The 24,961-nt window shown below is 38.9% G+C and overlaps 1 protein-coding gene across 3 annotated transcripts in view; it reads right to left on the reverse strand.

Annotated features, from left to right (window-relative positions):
- The window catches only part of ULK4 (unc-51 like kinase 4), a 672,337-nt gene that overhangs the window by 550,995 nt on the left and 96,381 nt on the right, over positions 1-24,961 (reverse strand). For all 3 annotated transcript variants that reach the window (XM_044252436.1, XM_044252435.1, XM_044252437.1), the window contains exon 19: positions 18,689-18,772. In XM_044252436.1, the coding sequence (XP_044108371.1) occupies positions 18,689-18,772 (84 nt within the window). The remainder of the gene's footprint in view (positions 1-18,688; positions 18,773-24,961) is intronic.

Consider the following 24,961-nt stretch of genomic DNA (forward strand, 5'->3'; position numbering starts at 1 on the left):
CTATGGAAAGAACCTAGATGTCCATCAACAGATGAATGGATAAAGAAGATGTGGTATATATACACAATGGAATACTATGCGGCCATCAAAAGAAATGAAATCTTGCCATTTGCAATGACTTGGATGGAACTAGAAGGTATTATGCTGAGCGAAATAAGTCAATCAGAAAAAGACAATTACCATATGATCTCTCTGATATGAGGAATTTGAGAGGCAGGGTGGGGAGGCTTAGGGGACAGGGAAGGAAAAAATGAAACAAATGAGATTGGGAAGGAGACACTGTAAGAGACTCTTAATTTCACAAAACTGAGGGTTGCTGGGGGATCGGGGGTTAGGGAGAGGGTGGTTGGGTTATGGACATTGGGGACGGTATGTGCTATGGTGAGTGCTGTGAAAAATGTAAGCCTGATCATTCACACACCTGTACCCCTGGGGCTAATAATAATTACATGTTAATAAAATAATTTTTTAAAAAGGATCAAACTGTTTCTACATAACTTAAATGATCCAAGAATAACCACACAAGAATTTAAAGGAATAAAAGATAATTACAAATTTAAAAAAAATCTTTAAGTTGGTTCCACACCCCATGTGGGCTTGAACTGACAACCCTCAAATCAGGAGTCCTATGTTCCTACAACTGAGCCAGCCAGGTGTCTGCAAAATAAAAAAAATTTCAAAATAAGAATACAAAAACTCTAGCACCTAACAATATAAAAAGTACAATGTCTGGCATCCATTAATATTGCCACACATGCAAAGAAACAGAAAAAAAAATACTCCTAAAAAGAAAATTTAGTTAGAAACGAAATGTACAATGGATTTAGAGAAAAATATATTTATTTTTTTTGAGAAAAATATATTTAAATGGCTATTATAAATATTTTCTATACACTAAGAAGGAAGAAGAAAGCCTAAGCATGATAAAATGTGAAATAGAAGATATAAAAATGGCCCAAATCAAATGGCCAGACATTACAGATTCTTATATGAAAAATATACTGAGTTGGATTAACAGATTACATTCTGGAAACTTAATGATTACTGAACTTTGAGACATAGAAATTACCAATAAAAACTATCTAAAATAAACACAGAAAGAAGGCTGGGGGCAGGGAAAGGGAACAGAGCATCAATGCATCAGTGAACTATAGGGCAACTTCAAATAACCTAATGTATACACAATAAAATCCCAAAGATGGCAAGAGAGCAGTGGAAGGTTGAAATACACGCTGAAAAATTTTAAATTCATAAAAACTAGTAATTCTCAACTTATGAAATTCAATGAACCTCAAGTGGGAAGGAATCAAGCAAAAAAAAAAAAATTACACCAAGGCACATCATACTGAAACTGTTAAAAACAGTACTGAATTTTGATAAAAAGACACATTATGTAGAGGGGAACAAAGATAAGGAGAACAGAAAACTTCTCATCAGAAACAACGCAAGCCAGAAGATAGTGAGAGCAGTATCTTTAAAACATAAAGAAAAAAACAAAAAAAGACTGGTAACTGTCAACCTTCAAATGTATTTCCAATAAAAATACCTTTCAAAAACAAAGATAAAGGTGGGGGTGGATAGGGAAGGTTTGTGATGGGTACAAACTTTCAGCTATAAAATAAATAAGCTCTGAGGATCTAATGTAAAACACTGTGACTATAGTCGACAACCCTGTACTGTACAATGGGAATTTACTTAAACAGTAGAATACAAATGCTCTCATCCAAAAAAGAAGAGAGAGGTAAATATGTGAGGTGATTGATGTTTTAATTAACTCAGTGGGGGAATCCTTTCACCGTGTATATATAGATCAAATTATCACTATATCACACTTAAAATTGTGTCAGTTGTACCTCAACAAGTACAACAACAGGGTCGCCTGGGTGGCTCAGTTGTTAAGCATCTGCCTTCAGCTAAGCTCATAATCCCAGGATCCTGGGATCAAGCCTTGCACCCTGCTTCTCCCTCTGCCTCCTCCTCTGCCCCTCCCCCATCCCACTCATGTGTGCACTCTAATAAGTAAAATCTTTTAAAATATATAGAACAGGGGTGCCTGGGTGGCTCACTGGGTTAAAGCCTCTGCCTTCAACTCAGGTCATGATCCCAGAGTCCTGGGATCGAGCCCCACATCGGGCTCTCTGCTCAGCAGGGAGCGTGCTTCTCTTCCTCACTCTGCCTGCCTGCCTCTCTGCCTTCTTGTGATCTCTGACAAATAAATAAGTAAAATCTTTAAATATATATATAGAACAAAAAACAGAACATGTAGAAGTAAAATGTACAATAATAGGCTAGAAACGGAGTACTAGATATATTCTGGTGTAATGGCCTTATATAGATTTCTTATATAGGATATATAAATTTATATAACATTATATACAGTAAGTTCTGGTGTAAGCTTCTTATACAAAGTTCTTATCTGTATGAATCCATGTATCATTACTTGAAAGTCAATTGTAATATGTTAGAGATGTATACTGTAAAGAAAAATGAGTAATAACCCTATAGAGGAGATAAAATGGAATCATTTAAAAGTCAATTTCAAAAGAAGGCAGGAAAAGAAAAAAGGAAACAAAATGATGGGTGGACAAACTGAACATAAATGGCAGATTTAAACCTATTTCAACAATCACACTAAATATAAAAGTCTAAATATACTAATTAAAAGGTAGAGATTCTCAAATTAGATTTTTTTAAAAAACAAAACTCACATATAGGCTATCTGCAAGAAACCCCCTTATAAATAAATTCACAAGTTAAAAATAAAAGAATGGAAAATATATATCATGCTAATGTGATCAAAAGAAAGCCAGAAGGGCTATAGTACTTCAGGAAAGCAGATTCCAGAGCAAAAATTATCTCCAGGGATAGATAAAGGTCATTTCACAAAGACTCATTCAACAAGAAGATATAACAATCCTAACTATGTATGCCTCTTAACAACAGAACTTCAAAATACCTGAGGCAAAACTTGATAAAATTGAGAGAGTACATAGACAAACCCGCAACTTTAGCTGAGAAATTCCATATTCTTTCTCAATAACTGACAGAGTAAGTAGCAGAAACTCAGTAAGGATATAGAAAGATAACACAATCAACCAATTTTGACACAGATATAACACTCTATTCAACAGAAGTAAAACACGATGTCCTTTTTGAGATCAAACAAAACGTTACCATGTTGGACTATGTTCTGAACCATAAAACATCCCATGAAATTCTATACTACAAATTAATTTGAGATGAGTCACAGACTTAAACACAAAAGCTAAAACAAAAAAGCTTCTACACGAGATCATAAAGAATGTATTGGCTATTTCGGGGTAGGCAAAGCTTTCTTAGGGAAAAAAAGGCACTAAGCATAAAAGAAAAAATTGGCAAAGTAACCCCCATAAAAAATAAATTTCTACCCATAATGACACCATTATGCTTCATAGTGTTTTAGACTGGGAGAAAATATTTGCAATACATACACACTAAATATCTGAGTAATTTATATAAGTTATATGTCAATTCAAATTTGAAAACTATATTAAAAATTGTATGCCGGGGCACCTGGGTGGCTCAGTCATTAAGCATCTGCCTTCTGCTCGGGTCATGATCTCAGGGTCCTGGGATCAAGCCTCACTCTGGGCTCCCTGCTCAGCAGGGATCCTGCTTCTCCCTCTCCCTCTACAGCTCCCCCTGCTTACGTTCCCTCTCTCACTATGTCTGTCAATTAAATAAAATCTTAAAAATTCTATGCATAATGTAATCCCATGTTTATTTAACAAGAAAATATACATATGTAAGTATATAAGTAAAGGAAAGACATAAAAAGAGATAGAACACCTGTTAACAGTATAGTATGTGTGAGCTGGAGGGAGTGGGGTCCACTAATTTTACTTAGGACATGTTTACATTATTTGAATTGTTAAGAGTACACATTACTTCTCAATCAAAAAATTATGTATTTTTCATGAAAATGTAAAATAAAATAGAAGACACAGAGTTAGATCTAGGTTCGCACAATTATTTTACATTCTACAAGCTATATATCCTTGGGCATTTATAAAAATAATAAAACACAAGGCAGTTTAGAAATTAAACAACATATATGGACACTTAACCAAGTCATAAAAAGTAGCATATTTTAACATTTTAGTTTTCCTTCCTACTATTAATATCATAGAGTATAAATTGTATGGCTGCTAAAGATACCTGAACTTCTTCATTGCTTCCTCCCCATTCCTGATGTTTCCTTGTATATGGTGAGAATAAATTTATATAACCTGTTCATCCTCCCTCTGTTCCTTTATTTATTCTACTCAAGAGAAAATAAAATGCTACACCTAGTTGGCAATTATGGAAAAAATAAAAAAGCATGCCTAACTGCTCAGCTCAACTCCTGCCCCTTTCTCCTTGAGCCCAGCCCCAACCACACAGAGCTGTCTTCTCATATTCCCCATTTTAAGTCTTATCTAAATGGGTATTCCACTTGGAGAGTGAAGCTATACCTGGGCAGTGTAAAATTTCCCTAACGTGGGAGTGCAATATAAGGGAGCCTACTTATCCAAAAATAATAAGCTACATCTTCCACCCTCCCTAGCTCTCAGTACATACACGTATGTTATTTTTGTCCCATATGCCTTGTTCTGTGTCTTCTCATTAGGTTCTGAACCTTTGACCTGCATGTAGGGGGGAAAGTGCAATTTGAGAGGGGGAAGGACCTTCCCAAATACCTTAACATGTGCTTTCCATCACAACTGTCAGTCAATTCCTAGAGGACTCATTCCCAGGACTGGAAAACCACCACTACTTTAGCACTTAGGTTGGAAAGGAGCCATGTGTCATCTCAGTGCTCTATAAACTCAGTGAGGCTGTCAGGCCAATTCAACTTGCTACTACCTGAAATGAGCTATCCTAGTCCCTCTGAAATCCCCTGTGGGACACGATATAAGCAGTAAGATTGGTGCTATTTTCTGCTTAATTAATTCTTTGGAAGGGATAACTGGATTGCACTATTATCTGTCATTCAAATCAAAGAGCTATTTCATCATATTATGAGGATAAAACCTATGACGATTAAAAATTATCCTATGAAAATAAGCTATGATGACCAGGCTTATTAATGAAGAGCTGTACTATTTTTTAATAATGTTAGCAATTTTAATGTATGGTGGGTAGACTTAAAAAAAATTGCTGCCAATGTTAGTCTACATGCCTACTTTTCCAAAAAGAGTACCAAAATTAACATCTAAAATACTGACATTAATTATTTTCACATTTGTTGATTTAATAAAACCATGAGCTTTCTTCTAAAGATTTCCAGGTACCTGGAGTTTATTTCGTTTGGTTTACTGTTTCAGTAACTCATTCAGTCTAGTCAATTCAATAGAATAGGATTTCTATGTCTTGATATATAGTGGGCTACATATCTGGACAACTCCCTCTAAAAGTGACTAAAAATGCTCAACAAAAAATAAGAAAATAAACCTTCTTAAAAGAATCAATGAACTAACTAGCACCAAATTCTTAGGCCAGTGACTGTATAGGCAAGAACCCTGAGAGGTACCGAGAGCTCTAAAGCTGATGTTTATACTGAGAGCATTTGTCTGACAAGATGAACAAGAAGAATGAGAGGAAAGGTCAGGGCACATGCAAACTAGAAGTTAGATGAAAACCCAGCCCCAATTAAAGCTAGAGCTTCCAGTGTATTATAACCAAGTATAATAGAGATGAAGAAAAAGTAGTCTCCCATCTCCCTGGCCCCTCATTGATCTGGGTTGGGGGCTGAAGGTGTCTTTTAGGGAAAGGATATTGCAGGAGGGGAAGTCCAAAAGCTAAAAGCATAAGTAGGTCCTCACTTGATTTAGAGTATCTCTTTCAAAAGAGCCACAGTTGTTCTAACAGCTAATTTCTTAACAGCAACAAGTGCAATCAAAAGACACTAACACAATATCTTTAATTGTTAAAAATATTGTCACCCTACAATTGTATTCACAGAAATAATAGATTTAAAAAACAAGAGCAGGAGAATAACTACTAAAAGAATAAAAGGAATTATTTTTTAAAAAGACATGAAGAAAAAAATAAACACAAAGAATAAACAAAAGCACTAAATAAGATAGTAGCTATAAAGACAACTATACCAACAACTACAATATAAATGGAATAAATACTAAAGAAAAACTATAAAGCAAAAAGTTTTTTTAACACAGCAAAGAGACACATCAAACAAACAAACCAAAAAAAAAAAAGTTGTTCCACCAGAAAGGCTAATAAGAGAATGGTAAAGATATACCAGTCAGACAGCAACCTCTTTGACCTCATCCCAGTAACTTCTTTCTAGGAACACTGCCAAAGGCAAGGGAAGCAAGGGCAAAAATGAACTATTGGGACTTGTCAAGATCAAAAGCATTTGCACAGCAATGGAAACAGTCAACAAAACTAAAAGAAAACTAGGGGCACCTGGGTGGCTCAGTGGGTTAAGCCTTTGCCTTCGGCTCAGGTCATGATCCCAGGGTCCTGGGATCGAGCCCCGTGTCGGGCTCTCTGCTCAGGAAGAAGCCTGCTTCCTCCTCTCTCTCTCTCTGCCTGCCTCTCTGCCTACTTGTGATCTCTGTCAAATAAATGAATAAAATCTTTAAAAAAAAAAAAGAAAACTGACAGAATGGGAGAAGATATTTGCAAACAACATATCAGATAAAAGGCTAGTATCCAAAATCTAGAAAGAACTTATCAAACTCAACACCCAAGGAACAAATAATCCAATCAAGAAATGGGCAGAGGACATGAATAGACATTTCTGCAAAGACATCCAGATGGCCAACAGACACATGAAAAAGTGCTCCACATCACTCAGCATCAGGGAAATACAAATGAAAACTACAATGAGATACCACCTCACACTAGTCAGAATGGCTAAAATTAACAAGTCAGGAAATGACAGATGCTGGAGAGAATGTGAAGAAAGGGGAACCCTCCTACACTGTTGGTGGGAATGCAAGCTGGTGCAACCACTCTGGAAAACAGCATGGAGGTTCCTCAAAAAGTTGAAAATACAGCTACCCTACAACCAGCAATCGCACTACTGGGTATTTACCCTAAAGATACAAATGTAGTGATCTGAAGGGGCACATGCACCCAAATGTTTATAGCAGCAATGTCCACAATAACCAAATTATGGAAAGAACCTAGATGTCCATCAACAGATGAATGGATAAAAAAGATGTGGTATACATACACAACAGAATACTATGCAGCCATCAAAAGAAATGAAATCTTGCCATTTGCAACGACATGGATAGAACTAGAGGGTATTATGCTGAGCGAAATATGTCAATCAGAGAGAGACAATTATCATATAATCTCCCTGATATGAGGAAGTTGAGAGGCAACGTGGGGAGTTTAGGGGGTAGGAAAAGAATAAATGAAACAAGATAGGATCAGGAGGGAGACAAACCATAAGAGACTCTTAATCTCACAAAACAAACTGAGGGTTCCTGGGGGGAAGGCGGTAGGAAGAGAGTGGTGGCGTTATGGACATTAAGGAAGGTATGTGCTATGAAGTGTGTAAACCTGGCGATTCACAGACTTGTACCCCTGGGGCTGATAATACATTATATGTTAATAAAAAAAATAAAAAAAATTTTTAAATAAAAATAAATCAAGGCAAGAGGGTATGGATATACCTCTGATGATAAGCTGATAATGAATTTCAAAAACCTTAGATTCTTAAAATAGGTAACTCTCCATGTATATACATATTCACAACGGTTCAGAAACTTAAGGAGCATACTGGATCGAAACTGAAGTAGGCATTTTAGGGCTTTTTCTGTTCAGCCAGCTGTGGGCCTTAGGAAGCCACCCCTTGGCATCATGTGCTGTTGGTCCAGGAGGATGGAACATCCCTACAAACTGATGGGAAGTGTGTTTCCTTCCAATTCAGTTCATGAAGGTGTCTTATAGACTGTTACTGGGTTTTTTTGTTTGTTTGTTTGCTTTTAAGAATTAATTTTCTTGGGTGCCTGGGTTGCTCAGTGGGTTAAAGCCTCTGCCTTCCACTCAGGTCATGATCCCAGGGTCCTGGGATACAGCCCTGCATCGGGCTCTCTGCTCAGCAGGGAGCCTGCTTCCCTTCCTCTCTCTCCACCTGCTTTGCCTGCTTGTGATCTGTCAAATAAAGAAATAAAATCTTTAAAAAAAAAAAAAAGATATGCCAGTCATATGTAACCCAGCACAGGATGGTAAAACTAAATTAATTTAAGACAGAATGGGCTTTGAACAATAAGCATTACTGGTGATTTTCTTAAAGTTTTATTTATTCATAAGTAATCTTCTGATTACTTATACACCTTACATGGGACTTGAAAGCATGACTTCAAGATCAAGAGTCACATGCCCTGCCAACTTAGCCAGCCAGGCGCCCTATACTGGTGAATTTTTAAGTAACAAGATAATGATAATTTCAATAAGCCAAGGGAAATATAATCTATATATTTTTATATGTCTAATAACTAATATTCAAAATCCATAAAGGCAAAATACAAAATTGCAAATGTACCAAAGAAGGCATTTCAAACCTATCTCAGTAGCTGATAAAATAAACAGACAAGAAGCAATCGGCATAGATACAGAAGATTTATATCCCTAACAGATTAATAAGCTTGACCTAATGGACAGAAAAAAACACATTATCCAACAATGAGAGAATTCGCTTTTTTTCCCCTCAGTATACACATACTGAGTCATGAAAGAAGTCTCAACAAATTCTAAAGGACTGAAATCATACATATGCCATTTCCTCTAACCATAATACCATAAGCTAAAAATATTAATAAAAAGATAAATAGAAAAACTCTAAGGAAAGGTATTAAATGAGTAAGAAACAGAAGACCTATAGGATTTGTTAACAGTGCAAAGCATGTAGTAGGATAAAAATAAGTCAAATGAAAATGAAAATTTACACAGAAATCCAACCAATATAAATCTTTGAAACATATTACAATTGATATTTTACCAGTTCTCACATACTGAACTCAGCAAAGCCAAACTCTGAAGCCTCCCCTGTGAAGTTACCTGCCACAGGAGGAGAGGAGATGCAACCTCACCCTTGAATGGAAAATGCCATGCTTTGTGCTTATTACCCTACAACACCTCTCTGGAAGCTGGTCTATCTCACTTGGTACTAATTCAGGATCAGAATTGAGGATCAATTCCTCATACCATTCTCAAAGGTTTACTTCAAAACATATTAGGTAACTCCACCTTACTTTACATAGTAAGCCCTTCTGCATTTTACTGAATAGCATTCAAAACATTATGGATAGAGAGGAGAAGGGAATTTGGGTAAATTGGAAGGGGAGGTGAACCATGAGAAACTATGGACTCTGAAAAACAATCTGAGGGGTTTGAAGTGGTGGGGGGGTGGGAGGTTGGGGTACCAGGTGGTGGGTATTATAGAGGGCACGGCTTGCATGGAGCACTGGGTGTGGTGAAAAAATAATGAATAATGTTTTTCTGAAAATAAATAAATTGGAAAAAAAAAACATTATGGATAATGGCTCTCTGCTCCTTCCCATTCAACAGATGGCTGCATCTTTTGATGCAGTGCCAGCCATACCCCTAAAACATGATGGTGAAGGTGAAAGTAAAGTGATTTGGCCATATTGGGTGCCTGGTCACCAGGGCTGCTTTTAACTCTGGCAAAATGGATACTGTCATCATAGATGACCCCTTCATTTACCTCAACTACATGGTCTACGTGTTCCTGTATGATTCCACCCCTGGTAAATTCAACAGCATAGTCAAGACTGAGAACAGAAAACTTGCATCAATGGAAAGCCCATCTCCATCTTCCAGGAGTGAGATCCTGCCAGTATCAAATGGGGTGATGCTGGTGCTAAGTATGTTGTGGAGTCCAAAGAGGTCTTCACCACCATGGATAAGGATAAGGCACCACCTCGGCTCACTTGGAAGTTGGGGCCAAGAGGATCATCATCTCTCCCCCTTCTGCTAATGTCCCCATGTTTGTGATGGGCAAGAACCAGAAGTATGACAACTCCCTAAAGACTGACAGCAATGCTTTCTGCACCACCAACTCCGTGGCCCCTCTAGCCAAGATCATCCATCACAACTTTGGCATCATGGAGAGACTCATGACTCCATGCCATCATTGCCACCCAGAAGATGTTGGATAGCCCCTTTGGGAAGCTGTGGCATGATGATCAAGGGGCTTCCCAGAACATTCTACCGGCACTGCCACAGCTGTAGGCAAGACTATCCCTGGGCTGATTAAGCAGCTCACAAACATGACCTTCCAGGTCCCTACCTCCAACATGTCAGTCATGGATGTGACCTGCCACCTGAAGAAAGCTGCCAAATATAATGACATCAAGAAGTTGCTAAAGGGTTCCCTCAAAAGTATCCTGGGCTGAGGACCAGATGTCTCTTGCGACTTGAACAGTGACACCCACTCTTCCACCTTCAGTGCTGGGACAGACTTTGCTCTCAAGGACCACTTCATCAAGCTCATTTCCTGATATTAGAATGAATTTGGCTATAACAACCAGGTGATGGACTTTATGGGCCACACAGCCTCCAAGGAGTAAGAGCCCTCTGGACCCCAGACCCCATTAGAGCAAGAGGAAAAAGAGGCCCTCAGCTGCTGAGGAGTCCTTGCCCCAACTCTTTCCCCAACACAGTGAGAATCTCTTGACTTCTACACAGTTTCCAACCTCCCCAGCTTGGGGAGCACTAACCTTGTCGTGTACCATCAAATAAGTATACTATACTTAGATCAAAAAAAAAAAAAATCATGCATAGTACTAAAGAAAACACTGGATCATTTCTATTCCACATACATGTTGCCCAGTCTCACTGCAAAAATTCCATCAGAGCCGTGAGTACTGAGAAAGAACCTGATGTTGAGACACACATATTTTTTCATTAGAGGATAAAATAAACTGTTACAATAACAAAATCAGAAAATATAGAAAAGCTTTAACTTTTATCAAAAACCAAGAATTTTAACTCATTTCTCTCTTTGTTTTAGGAACCCTAGTTGTCTAAAACATTTCAAAGATAATGTATCTCTGGCACTTCATACTAATTCAAGCCCAGTCTTTTCTAATTAAACACATAAATAGTTTTACCAGTTTCCTTAAAAAAAAAAAAAGAGCTCTAGTTAAAAAATGAAATTTCCTCTTATTTCCTCTTAAAATAATTTTGTTACTCCAAAATTATTGATTATTCTTCAGAAATAAAACAATAAAGCCAACAGTTTATTTTTTTAACCTCATATTTTTTTTTGCTTCTTAATCTCCTGTCTTTATTTATTTATTTTACATGTTTTATTATTAAGGAAAAGAACCAGATATCATGTGATTTGTGTAATCACAAATCTCATGTGTTATCATAAATCTCTAAGGTTTCTGAACATTTTCTTTTTTTTTTCCAATTTATTTATTTTCAGAAAAACAGTATTCATTATTTTTTTAACCTCATATTTTTAACTACAACCTACGCCATGTCAGTTCAGCACCTATAATTATTGCAGACTATTACACAGGCTATCAAAAAACATGTGGCTGATCAAATAGAAATACACAAATTAATCTTTTCCTCCAAATATGTGAAAATTGTCTAGGACCCATTTCCAGCTTCTTTGGGGTTGTAAAATGGGATGCTACCTACCCGGATTAAAACAAACACCTCAGAGAAATGTCACCTTTCTCATCCTGTTTATTCCATGCATATATAAAACATACATCATGTAAGTTCATTGCCAAATACTCCTGAGATCATTACAGCAATGATCCCAAGGAGGGAACTACTCCTTGCTACTGTATGCAAGCATAAAAATCAAAGAAACGGAAGGGAAATTTGTCAGACTCAGAAGGGGCCCACTTCAGAAGCTCATGGAAGATCATCAAGAACAAGTGTCCTCCTATGTAAGAAATACCACCAGGTAGGGCACCCAGACCTTGACCAAGATAAAACAACTAAAGAGTAGCACATGAGGGATTGAAATTCACATCCTCTGTCTCCCAGCTCAAGGTCTCTGAAATGCTAGCCCCAATTCTTAAAGTCAGTCAGTGTCATGAAAACCTTTCCTTCCATACTGCCATACTCCTTTTTCAACAGTCACACCAGATCTTCCTATTGTTTCTGTGGTCCACCACATGTCTCTTACTCTAAATATTTCCCCTCTCTCCACCTGACAACTGTAACAAGGACAAAAATAACTAATTTGCATCCCTATCACCACTGTTAAAAGTTACAGAAATCATGTTCAGAAAGTAGGTTTGCTGTTTGGAAAACATGTTCATAATATTTTAGATAACTTTAGAGAAAACCTACTGAAAACTATCTTAAACTCCCAACACTCTGTGTCAGTTCATAGCTTCCTCTCCCAAAGTGCATCCCACAATGACATAGGGTAAGGTGGGTCTGTGGGCAAATTGCTTTGAAAATGTTGCATACACTATCCCAAGTAGAGTCATAATTATAAGCTCTGAAAAGTACTAAAAAAGACCAAAACTGTCCAACCTTGTTTAATCCAGTGTCTCAATGTATTTGATTTAAAAATGCTTTATTCTTACAACACTTATAAATATCTCATGGCAAAGCCAATTTTCTATATGTAATGAACAAAAAAATTTTATAATTTAAAACTAAAATTGGCTTCTAAGAAGTCTACATATCAAATTAAAATGAAGTAAAATATCTATACTGCTTTCTTCCCAATGCAGAAATTAGAAAAAAGAAAGAAAAGGGGTAAAACCCTGGTTTTTACCAGGCCCATAACCAATGGCCCATATTCAACAAGACACATTATTAAGTTTTGATGCAGAAAAAAAACTCAGTTCAGTGAGGCAATAAGGACATCTCACTATATTTAAAACAAAAGAAATAGCACAGCAATGTAAATGTACTCAATTTCACAGAACTATATGCTTAGTGGTTAAAGTGGTTAAGTTTTATGTTATGTGTACTTAACCATAATTTTTTTTCATCCAAAGAGAAATAGGACAAACAACGTTTTGGGGATTTTTTTTTTTTTAAAGATTTTATTTATTTATTTATTTATTTGCCAGAGAGCAACAGTGAGAGAGAGAGAGCGAGAAAGAGCACGCGCACAAGCACAAGCAGGGGGACCAGGAGAGGAAGGAGAAGGAGGCTCTCCACTGAGGAGGAACCCCGATATGGGGCTTGATGCCAGGACCCTGGGATCATGACCTGAGCTGAAGGCAGAGGCTTAACAACTGAGCCATCCAGGTGCCCCGGCCAAACCACTTTCTTGATAAGGTAATGCAACTTCACTATTTTAACAAAGGGAGGGGAAAGACAATAAAATCCTACCCACCTGAAAAAGTTTTAACCATCTCATAAATAACCCTGGAGTAAGGACAAATTTAAAATGAGAACTGGGGACTATCAATAAAACAGCAACACTGGAAACACTATATGTCAAAACTAGTGAGATACAGCTAACACTAGAGAAAGAAAACAGTTCACAGCCGGAAATGTCTTAGTGACTACACAAAGAAACCAAAGCAAATTAAGTTACAAAAACAACAATAAAAGGCAGACACACAGAACTGAGGTAAAAAATAATTCTCTCTTTCCTAAAAAAAATGAAGGGAGGGCAGTGTCTTAATTCATCTTTACTTTTCTTGTACCCAGCTAGGACATCATATAGGTCTCAGAAATGTTAGCTGCAAAGAATGAGACCTACATCTGAGAGAATTAACTTGAGCAATAAATACATTAGCTAAATGTCTTCAAGAATTCAAAGAAACTTCAGTTTCCTTAATTCAGTTTTTTCAATCAAATGTATCATTTTCCTATTATAAGTCTTCTCACTGAGTAGACCCTCCATCTTCTAATTTCAACTAATTCTCCTCAAATTTATTTACAGATATATTCTTAAGATCCCAACAGGCGCACCTGAAGAGGTGACTGTAAAAGCTATCCACAAGTGAAAGGAACAAAAATAGCTAAGAAACTCTTGAAAAAGATTATGTTGGGGTGCCTGGGTGGCTCAGATGATTGGGTGTCTGCCTTTGGCTCAGGTCATGATCCCAGGGTCCTGGGATCAAGTCCTATATCAGGCCGCTTGCTCACTCTTACTGTCCCAAGCGCTCATGCTCTCTCTCATGTACATGCTCTCTCTTAAATAAATAAAATCTTAAAGAAAAAAAAGATTATGTTAGTAGGGAAAGGCTCCCCACTTAAAAATTATTAAATAATAGAAAATATTTGGATGGTATGGCACAGAGACAGATAATAGTCCAACAGAGTCCGGGAAGAGACATTGATGGCACAGGGGACACTGCAGACCTGGGGACAGGGTGACCTTCTCATTAAATAATGCTGGGAGATCAGATATCCATATTACTTTTTCAAAATAAAACTACCCATACATAGCACCACACACACAAAATAATTGCAAACAGATTAAAGTTCTAAATAGAAAAAGGGAAAATAAAGCTTTTAGAAGAAAATGGATGGGGTGCCTGGGTGGCTCAATGGGTTAAGCCTCTGCCTTCAGCTCAGGTCATGACCTCAGGGTCCTGGATCGAGCCCCGCATCAGGCTATCTGCTCAGCAGGGAGCCTGCTTTGCCCTCTCTGTCTGCCCGCCTCTCTGCCTACTTGTGATCTCTCTGCCAAATAAATAAATAAATCTTAAAAAAAAGAAGAAGAAGAAAATGGAATAGACCATCTTAATGACGAAGAAGAGAAGCATTTAAGACCCAAAAACCACAAATCATAATGAAGCAGATTGATAATTTTAGCTATATTAAAATGAGAAACTCCTGCTTATCAACAGACACTATAAAGAAAATGAAAAGTCCAACCATAAATCACAAAATATCTGTAACACATAAAAACAGAATATCCAGAACACATAACTCCAGTGGGTAGAGTGCCATTATGTCTGCAATCTTTTCAAACAGTTCAGAAAATAAAGAAATGAGTAAACGAGTAATAAATGCATGTACACATGAATATATACACCTATGCCACAACAAAGAAAGAAGAGCAAAATGTTAAAAACTGTTAAAACTAAGTGATGGAAATAAAGGTCACCATTATAGTTTTCTTTCCTTTTCTAAGATTTCAAACATTTTATAACAATAGGCTTGCAGTAAGGGAGGCAGTGTACAGAATTCCTGCAAAGCAATGTAAAACCAAAATGAAAAAACTGATAGGTGATCCTATCAGTAATCACAAAAATGAATATTAAAACTATTATGAGAAAATATTTAATGTCCATGAAATTTGCAAAAATTTGGAGTCTCACTATATCAAATATTCGAGATGTGGGTTAAGGGGTACTTTTATACCCTACCAGTAGGAGTATAACTAATATACACATTTCTATGTATATTGAAGCATGTATTCTAACAACATACTACACAGTAGTATAAATGAATGACAGTTTTCATAATTAGCATGTATCAATCTTGACCTAACATTGGAGCTAAAGAATTAAGTCTCCACAGGATTTGGTGCCATTTATTTATATGACGTTTAGCCTTAAGAAACAGGCAATGAAATATCTATCAATATAGGGGCACCTGGGTGGCTCAGTCGCTTAAGCATCCAACTCTTGATTTTGGCTCAGGTCATGATCTCAGGGTCGTGAGATCAAGCCCCCCACATTGGGCTGGGCGAGGATCCTGCTTAAGATTCTCTTTCTCCATCTCCCTCTGTCCCTCCCTCAAAAGAAAGAAAGAAAGAAAACAAAAGAAGGAAAGAAGGAAGGAAGGAAAGGAAGAAATGTCTAGCAATACAATCAAAGATGGAAACATGATTAAAAAAAAAAAAACTTGAGGGAGCCTGGGTGGCTCAGCAGATTAAAGGCTCTGCTTTCAGCTCAGGTCATGATCCTGGGGTTCTGGTATTGAGCCCCACATCGGGCTCTCTGCACAGCAGGGAACCTGCTTCCTCCTCTCTCTCTGCCTGCCTCTTTGTTTGTGATCTCTGTCAAATAAAAGAAAAAAATCTTTAAAAAAAAAAAAAAACTTGGGAATATTTATCATAAAGTCAGAATAGTGGCTACTCCTTAAAAGAAAAAGCAAGCTGCAATCCAAGAGGGACAGAGAAGAATTCTATAAGCCACCAGCCCTTCTCACTTCCTTCAAGAGTGGGTATATCTAAGTGTATGCTTTTAGCCATACATATAAGCATACACAAAAATTTCACATGCTCTTTTGTTTATAATGTATATTTCACAAAAAAAAACCTACATTCAGAAACATCAGTAGGTTCTCGGAAAACAGTTTTCCTACCTGGAAAAAGGTTTTAATTGTTGAAGATAAGAGGCTTAATTATTTACCCTCAACTATGTCTTAAAGACAGTAGACCTATTACATTAAAGAACTGCTACAATTGAGTTATTTTTGTAAAGATAGAAACCTTTTTCTATGGGGGGATATAATCATCCCTTACTTTATCTCTTTTACAGAGACAAAGTTAAAGTTCAGGTTTCCCCCACTATCCAAAAGTACTGTGTTCCTGTGAAAACTTTCCTAAGCCCCAATGGTGTAAAGTGAAGAGCAATTACATTAATTTAAATAGACAAGATTTTGAGTAGTCCCAGACCCCAAAAATAACTTCTCTCAGGCTTCTCTGGTATCTTAGGACACATCTTGTTAACGGATGAAGATAATACATCCAGACAAAGCCCAGACACTCAAAGACACCGCGGTTCAAAGCCATGGTAGCTTGATGATGAGTAGATTCCGGGGAAAGGAAGAAACATGGCAGGGCCGCTCTCCCTGCTTTACAGGGCGGGGGAGGCCTCCCTGTATAACAACTCGCTGCAAAACAAATCTGAAGGCTATTTTTGCTTTTCATCTTTTTTCATAGAAGCAGAAATCCTCTTCCCATTTCTTTCAATTAGAAAAAACAAGTGCTAACGTGGGTATTTTGTAAAAGTGAAGCAGGTAACATGAACTTTTGAAAAGCAAGGGGCACATGTGCCAAGCACATATCTAACTGCTTTTCAGATAGAAAATAAAATTTTCATTAGTTATAGAGTCCTGGACTTCCCTCCCTCTTCATGAAAAATACACAAGACCTGTCATACATACCAAGACATTGAAAGGTACATGTGCTACTACAATATAAAATGTCATTATAATTATTAATAATTATTTAATAACAATATACATGGATATCAGACATTATTCTTCATATTACATGCACAGTGATAAACACAGCAGGGGATGGGGAGAAGATTTTCAATAAAGGATAAAATCCCATGGACTAGAACTAATCATCTTTTACTACACATTAATCTAACTTTTAAAAATTAAAATACAAAGTTGTATAAATTTCTTTACACTGTTAAGTTTCTAGAAGACTCCTTTCTCCCTTGAGTTCCCAAATTTTGTTCACATTTATACACTCGACATATTCCACTTTATTTTTTTTTTTTAAAGATTTATTTATTTATTTGACAGAGAGAGATTACAAGTAGGCAGAGAGGCAGGCAGAGAGAGAGAGGAGGAAACAGGCTCCCTGCTCAGCAGAGAGCCCGATGTGGGACTCGATCCCAGGACCCTGAGATCATGACCTGAGCCGAAGGCAGCGGCTTAACCCACTGAGCCACCCAGGCGCCCGACATATTCCACTTTATATTTTTATCTTTATCTCCCGCAATAGATGGGATCAGTGTGTAAAGAGAATATTCACCTTCTTCATCTGTGTGCCCCCAAGTGTGCTTAGCTTGAGGCCTTGAATGGTAAACTGAAACACATCTTGGGACTACAGATAAACAGGACTTCATTCTCATATTATTGATAAAGTAGGACTTACCGGCTTCATTCATGTCCCGGAACGACAGCTGACAACACATCCAACCCTATGGACTGGGAAGTGTTCAAGCTTCACTTCTGGATCACTAGGGGGCAAACCTCGCAGAGCTCTTCTACACTTGCAACATCATTCCACTTCCATACAACGCAGCAAGTAATGAACTCAAAAGGAAGATGTTTATTGTGACATATTTTTTTCACTCCTTAAGGAATGTTTTTCGCTTATGGCTTTGCCTTGGGTGAAGCCATGTCAAATGGTTTAAAGCCAACAGAAATTGCAAACCTTTCAGGTCAGCTATCAAATCCTTTGCACAGCAACACACAGGAGCTACATATACTGGTCAGTTGGTTGGACAGTTGGCTGATTTTTCAGCCACAAACAACAGCATGAGGAGGACAGTGAATAAACTGGGGGAAAAAATCACGAAATAAACACTATTTAATATTAAAAATCCATGGGTACCGGTGGAAGCTTCCTGTTTCTGAACTGCAAAATGGCAACCTGACAAGATAATCAGGGGGCTTTTGAGGCTCACAGAAAAGTCCCTGCATACCCCTTGCTTACTAAACTGGTGTCTCAATAAGCTTAAAAGCAGGGGAGGACTGAGAACATGTTAGTAAAAATCTACTTACGTTGTTTGTGCTTGTTATCATCTTTTAAAAGGCAAGACATTGTCAAAAGTGAAGGAGAAAGCTAGCTGGTTTTTACACGTGCTCTGCTGTAGGTCACTTGCTCACGGCAGCGTGTTGGGATTATTGAAATTCAGAAGCAATACTGGGCTGACAAGCTCCTGCACCGCTGCAGGCTACAATCCGCACACAGTGCCTGAAGGGTTATTACAATGGCAGGTGTCTACAGAGGACAACAAAGGAGGCTTACCCCTTCCCGAAGGCACCTCATTAGCACTGTGTACACGGCCAAGGGAACAGTCCAACACTCTCTAGGGTTCTTTTTTTTTTCTTCCTAAAATGAAGCAGAAGGAAAGGCAGTGAAGCTAACAGCACAAAAGATATTAATCCGTTTAAGAAAAAAGACCATTTCAAATACACAAACTATCTAAAACTTCTTAATATTCTATGTAAAGGAGTGCTGATTATCTGACAATTTTGACCTCGGTAGGGGGTCTTTTACCACTTTGTACATACAAGGGATTTCTCTTTCTCATCAGAGTGTACGTGGTAATGTTCATTGGACCCCTTCATCAGGAGCCAGACAAAAAGAAGTGAGAAATGACAGTATGATCCAGCTGGTAGAGAAACTACTCTATTGGTAACTGTAGCTGATAAGACAGGTATTCCCACCCAAAATGTATTACATTATCTGAAATGATTTGAAAGCACAGAATACACAGCTCTTAGGAATATTCAGGATAACCCCTAAGTACAAGTAGACGAGTATGTTACCTAGTAAGACAATGTGCTAAACAAAAATAAGTGATGGTTTTAGCAGGTCCATGGTTTTTGGTGGGGTTTTTTTTTTTTTGAAGATTTTATTTACTTATTTGACAGAGAGAGAGAACACAAGTAGGCAGAGAGACAGGCAGAGAGAGGGGGAGGCAGGCTCCCTGCTGAGCAGAAAGCCTGATGGGGGGGCTCCATCCCAGGACCCTAAGATCATGACCTGAGCCAAAGGCAGAGGCTTAACCCACTGAGCCACCCAGGTGCCCCAGGTCCACAGGTTTTAATGATATCAGCAATGATTCTCTCAGAAGAACCAAATTAGGGTAATAACCCGTAAAACCCTCTTGCAATGTATCAAATAACTTCAAAATATAAATTGGGGACCACACAGAAAAGTGGGGAAATTAATCACTTTAAAGCAAAAGAAATTAGTTACTATTTAGAGAAAATATTTAAGATTATCCAAATTTTAGAACTGGTACCTTACTGATCCAAATGTTTCTTACACTTATGATGAGAAATATGACTGATTAAAACCATTTCCTTGTTTAATCACAGAATTCCACACAGTCGCGATACCTAGGTGGCTCAGTCAGTGATGCATCTGCCTTCAGCTCAGGTCATGATGGTCCTGGGATTGAGCCCCACATCAGGATCCCTGCTCAATGCGAGTCTGCTCCTCCCTCTGCTCCCCCATGCTCTCGTGCACATGCACACTCTCTCAAATAAATCTAAAAAAAAGAAACCTACACACAGTCATAATCTAGACATTACCATCGCAAGCTGCTGCTGCAGCTTAAAAATCACTAATTCAGCACCCAATTTAACTTCAAAACACAACTTTCCCCCTTTCTAGCTCAGTTATTCAAAACAGCTACCACAATCTTTCTGGAATCTATCACCTACCCTACCTCCCGGCCACTTAGATGCCCTGGTCTATCATCCAATCACTCCTGCCAAAAGCCTGAACACCTCCCTCCCTGACATCCCCTTTTTACTTCCCTGGGGAACCCAACCCCGAAGGGAGCCAATGGCTTGTCTTCTCCAGGCCCATGTTTATGCAGCTGGGCCCATAGAGAGCAGATCGCAGAACACAGAGAGTCCATGAATGACTTAAAGTCACCAAGCCAGGGATCTTCAGTATCACTCAGTGGCCTCCCAATCCTCTCTGACCGATTCCCTCTTCAAAAGGAAGGCTTCACACCTAGAATCCTCCCATCACTGCACCTACTTTCCCCCTCCTCAGAGGTCATGGAGATCATGAGAAAAGAGCTCCCAGCTTTCCTATACCTGAAGGCATCCATTACTTACACCCAGTGGTTATACCAGGAGAGGCTCCTCCACCCCCACCAGGTGGGCTCAGATTGCATTCACATCCTGCCTCCTCCAGGGTCATCAGGTTATGGACCATCCCATACCACTCCTAAATTTTCAAAGTCCTGTCCATCGGGTCCTTTCCATCTCTGTTAGAATAGGCTAACTGTCCCCAACTTCCAAACAGGACCCCCTGCAGCCCCCTGCACTCCTGCCAACTTTTCACAACCATTCTGGCTTCATATTGCCTTTCCCAGCTTCCTCACCTCCTACTAAAACCTCAGCACACTCCCAGAGACCTTCTGACTTCCTCCCTCAAAGTAATTAACTACCTAAAATAGCTCTTGCTGAGTTTCCGGTAACTTCCACATCACTCAGTCCAGCAGGTTCTTTTCAGTCCTCCTTCATGGATCATCGATTACATCAGTGCTGTAGACTTTCTCTATCCTGAAACACCCTCTTCTCACTCCTAACTTTACTTCTACGTTGTTTACTCACATTTAGTTTCAGAATCCTTTCTTATCATTCTCCAATCTATTCTCCATCTTAAGACAGAGTCATCTTTTTGGCATTTAAACAAGATGACGTTGATTCCCTTCTTTAAAGCCTTCATGATTTCCCCTTGCTCAGAGTCAAGACACGTCCAACTCAGGCAAGGAGTCCTTCCTGAACATGCCTGACAGGTCTCTCCAACCCTGCCTCCTTGCTCACTTCCCTCCTGTCCCCCTGGTCCTGGTGCAAGTTATGCATTATAAAAACACCTGCAGGGGCGCCTGGGTGGCTCAGAGGGTAAGGCCTCTTCCTTCGGCTTGGGTCACGGTCTCAGGGTTCTGGGATCGAGCCCTGCATTGGGCTCCCTGCTCACTGGGGAGCCTGCTTCCCCCTCTTTCTCTGCACACCTCTCCGCCTACTTGTGATCTCTGTCAAATAAATAAATAAAAATAAAATAAAATAGGAAAGTGGGGGAGAGGGGAGGAGTCAAGATGGCGGAGAAGTAGCAGGCTGAGACTACCTCAGCTAGCAGGAGATCAGCTAGAGAGCTTATCTAAAGATTGCAAACACCTGCAAATCCATCGGCAGATCGAAGAGAAGAACAGCAATTCTAGAAACAGAAAAACAACCACTTTCTGAAAGGTAGGACTGGTGGAGAAGTGAATCCAAAGCGACGGGAAGATAGACCCCGGGGGGAGGGGCCGGCTCCCGGCAAGCGGCGGAGCAACGGAGCACAAAATCGGGACTTTTAAAAGTCTGTTCCGCTGAGGGACATCGCTCCGGAGGCTAAACCGGGGCGAAGCCCACGCGGGGTTGGCGTGATCTCAGGTCCCGTGGGGTCACAGAAGGATCGGGGGTGTCTGAGTGTCGCAGAGCTTGCGGATATTGGAACGGGAAAGCCGGCTGCAGAGACAGAGCCGACAGTGAGCGCGCAGCTCAGAGTTGCCTTGAACCGGTCGCAGGCTCGGTGAGCTGGGAGCGCGGCCGGAGGTCAGGCAGACGCGAGTTACTGGGAGCTGTTCTCTGAGGGCGCACTGGGGAGTGGGGCCCCGGGCTCTTGGCTCCTCCGGCCGGAGACCAGGAGGCCGCCATTTGTATTCCCGTCCTCCGGAACTCTACGGAAAGCGCTCAGGGAACAAAAGCTCCTGAAAGCAAAGGCAAGCGGATCACTCAGCCCGGACCCTGGTAAGGGCGGTGCAATTCCGCCTGGGGCAAAGACACTTGAGAATCACTACAACAGGCCCATCCCCCAGAAGATCAACAAGAAATCCTGCCAAGACCAAGTTCACCTACCAAGGAGTGCAGTTTCAATACCAAGGAGAGCAGCAGAATTCCAGAGGAGGAGAAAACAAACCACGGAACTCATGGATTTCTCCCTGTGATTTTTTAGTCTTGCAGTTAATTTAATTTTTTTTTTCATTTTTTTTTCTCTTCTTCTGCTAAAATTTTTTAAAACTTTTACCCTTTTCTTTTTTAACGTTTTTTAACTAGACTATCTAATATATATATATTTTTCTTTTTTATACTTTTCTTTATTCATTTTCTTTTTTTTAATTCTTCTTTTTTCTTTTTTTCTTTCTTTATTTTTGAACCTTTTTTTATCCCCAAATCAGAAGAGATCCTAATCTCTTCAATCTTTTTTTTCTTAATTCTTTTTAAAATTCTTGATTGAATTTTTAATTCAATCTCTTTTTTTTAATTCTTTTTTTCTTTTTTTTCTTTCTTTCTTTTTGAACCTCTTTTTATCCCCAAATCAGAAGAGATTGGGAGATCCCAATCAGAAGAGATTGGGAGATCCCAATCAAAGGAGATCCCAATCAGAGGAGATCCCTCACCCAATCGTGAGGGGGGAGGGAGAAATCCCCCCTCACGATTTGGGATCTCTTCTGATTTGGTTAAAGCATATTTTCCTGGGATTGTTGCCACCCTTTTAGTATTTTACTTGCTCCTTCATATACTCTTAGCTGGACAAAATGACAAGGCGGAAAAATTCACAACAAAAAAAAGAACAAGAGGCAGTACCGAAGGCTAGGGACCTAATCAATACAGACATTGGTAATATGTCAGATCTAGAGTTCAAAATGACAATTCTCAAGGTTATAGCCGGGCTTGAAAAAGGCATGGAAGACATTAGAGAAACCCTCTCCAGAGATATAAAAGCCCTCTCTGGAGAAATAAAAGAACTAAAATCTAACCAAGTTGAAATCAAAAAAGCTATTAATGAAGTTCAATCAAAAATGGAGGCTCTCACTGCTAGGATAAATGAGGCAGAAGAAAGAATTAGCGATATAGAAGACCAAATGACAGAGAATAAAGAAGCTGAGCAAAAGAGGGACAAACAGCTACTGGACCATGAGGGGAGAATTCGAGAGATAAGTGACACCATAAGACGAAACAACATTAGAATAATTGGGATTCCAGAAGAAGAAGAAAGAGAGAGGGGAGCAGAAGGTATACTGGAGAGAATTATTGGGGAGAATTTCCCCAATATGGCAAAGGGAACGAGCATCAAAATTCAGGAGGTTCAGAGAACGCCCCTCAAAATCAATAAGAATAGGCCCACACCCCGTCACCTAATAGTAAAATTTACAAACCTTAGTGACAAAGAGAAAATCCTGAAAGCAGCCCGGGAAAAGAAGTCTGTAACATACAATGGTAAAAGTATTAGATTGGCAGCTGACTTATCCACAGAGACCTGGCAGGCCAGAAAGAGCTGGCATGATATTTTCAGAGCACTAAACAAGAAAAACATGCAGCCAAGAATACTATATCCAGCTAGGCTATCATTGAAAATAGAAGGAGAGATTAAAAGCTTCCAGGACAAACAAAAACTGAAAGAATTTGCAAATACCAAACCAGCTCTACAGGAAATACTGAAAGGGGTCCTCTAAGCAAAGAGAGAGCCTACAAATGGTAGATCAGAAAGGAACAGAGACAATATACAGTAACAGTCACCTTACAGGCAATACAATGGCACTAAAATCATATCTCTCAATAGTTACCCTGAATGTTAATGGGCTAAATGCCCCAATCAAAAGACACAGGGTATCAGAATGGATAAAAAAACAAAACCCATCTATATGTTGCCTCCAAGAAACTCATTTTAAACCCGAAGACACCTCCAGACTTAAAGTGAGGGGGTGGAAAAGAATTTACCATGCTAATGGACATCAGAAAAAAGCAGGAGTGGCAATCCTTATATCAGATCAATTAGATTTTAAGCCAAAGACTATAATAAGAGATGAGGAAGGACACTATATCATACTCAAAGGGTCTGTCCAACAAGAAGATCTAACAATTTTAAATATCTATGCCCCCAACGTGGGCGCAGCAAACTATATAAACCAATTAATAACAAAATCAAAGAAACACATCAACAATAATACAATAATAGTAGGGGACTTTAACACTCCCCTCACTGAAATGGACAGATCATCCAAGCAAAAGATCAACAGGGAAATAAAGGCCTTAAATGATACACTGGATGAGATGGACATCACAGATATATTCAGAACATTTCATCCCAAAGCAACAGAATACACATTCTTCTCTAGTGCACATGGAACATTCTCCAGAATAGATCACATCCTTGGTCCTAAATCAGGACTCAACCGGTATCAAAAGATTGGGATCATTCCCTGCATATTTTCAGACCACAATGCTCTGAAGCTAGAACTCAACCACAAGAGGAAGTTTGGAAAGAACATAAATACATGGAGACTAAACAGCATCCTTCTAAAGAATGAATGGGTCAACCGGGAAATTAAAGAAGAATTGAAAAAAATCATGGAAACAAATGATAATGAAAATACAACGGTTCAAAATCTGTGGGACACAACAAAGGCAGTCCTGAGAGGAAAATATATAGCGGTACAAGCTTTTCTCAAGAAACAAGAAAGGTCTCAGGTACACAACCTAACCCTACACCTAAAGGAGCTGGAGAAAG

This window comes from Neovison vison, chromosome 6 (genome assembly GCF_020171115.1).
Source record: "Neovison vison isolate M4711 chromosome 6, ASM_NN_V1, whole genome shotgun sequence".
NCBI classification, from domain to species: Eukaryota; Metazoa; Chordata; class Mammalia; order Carnivora; family Mustelidae; genus Neogale; species Neogale vison.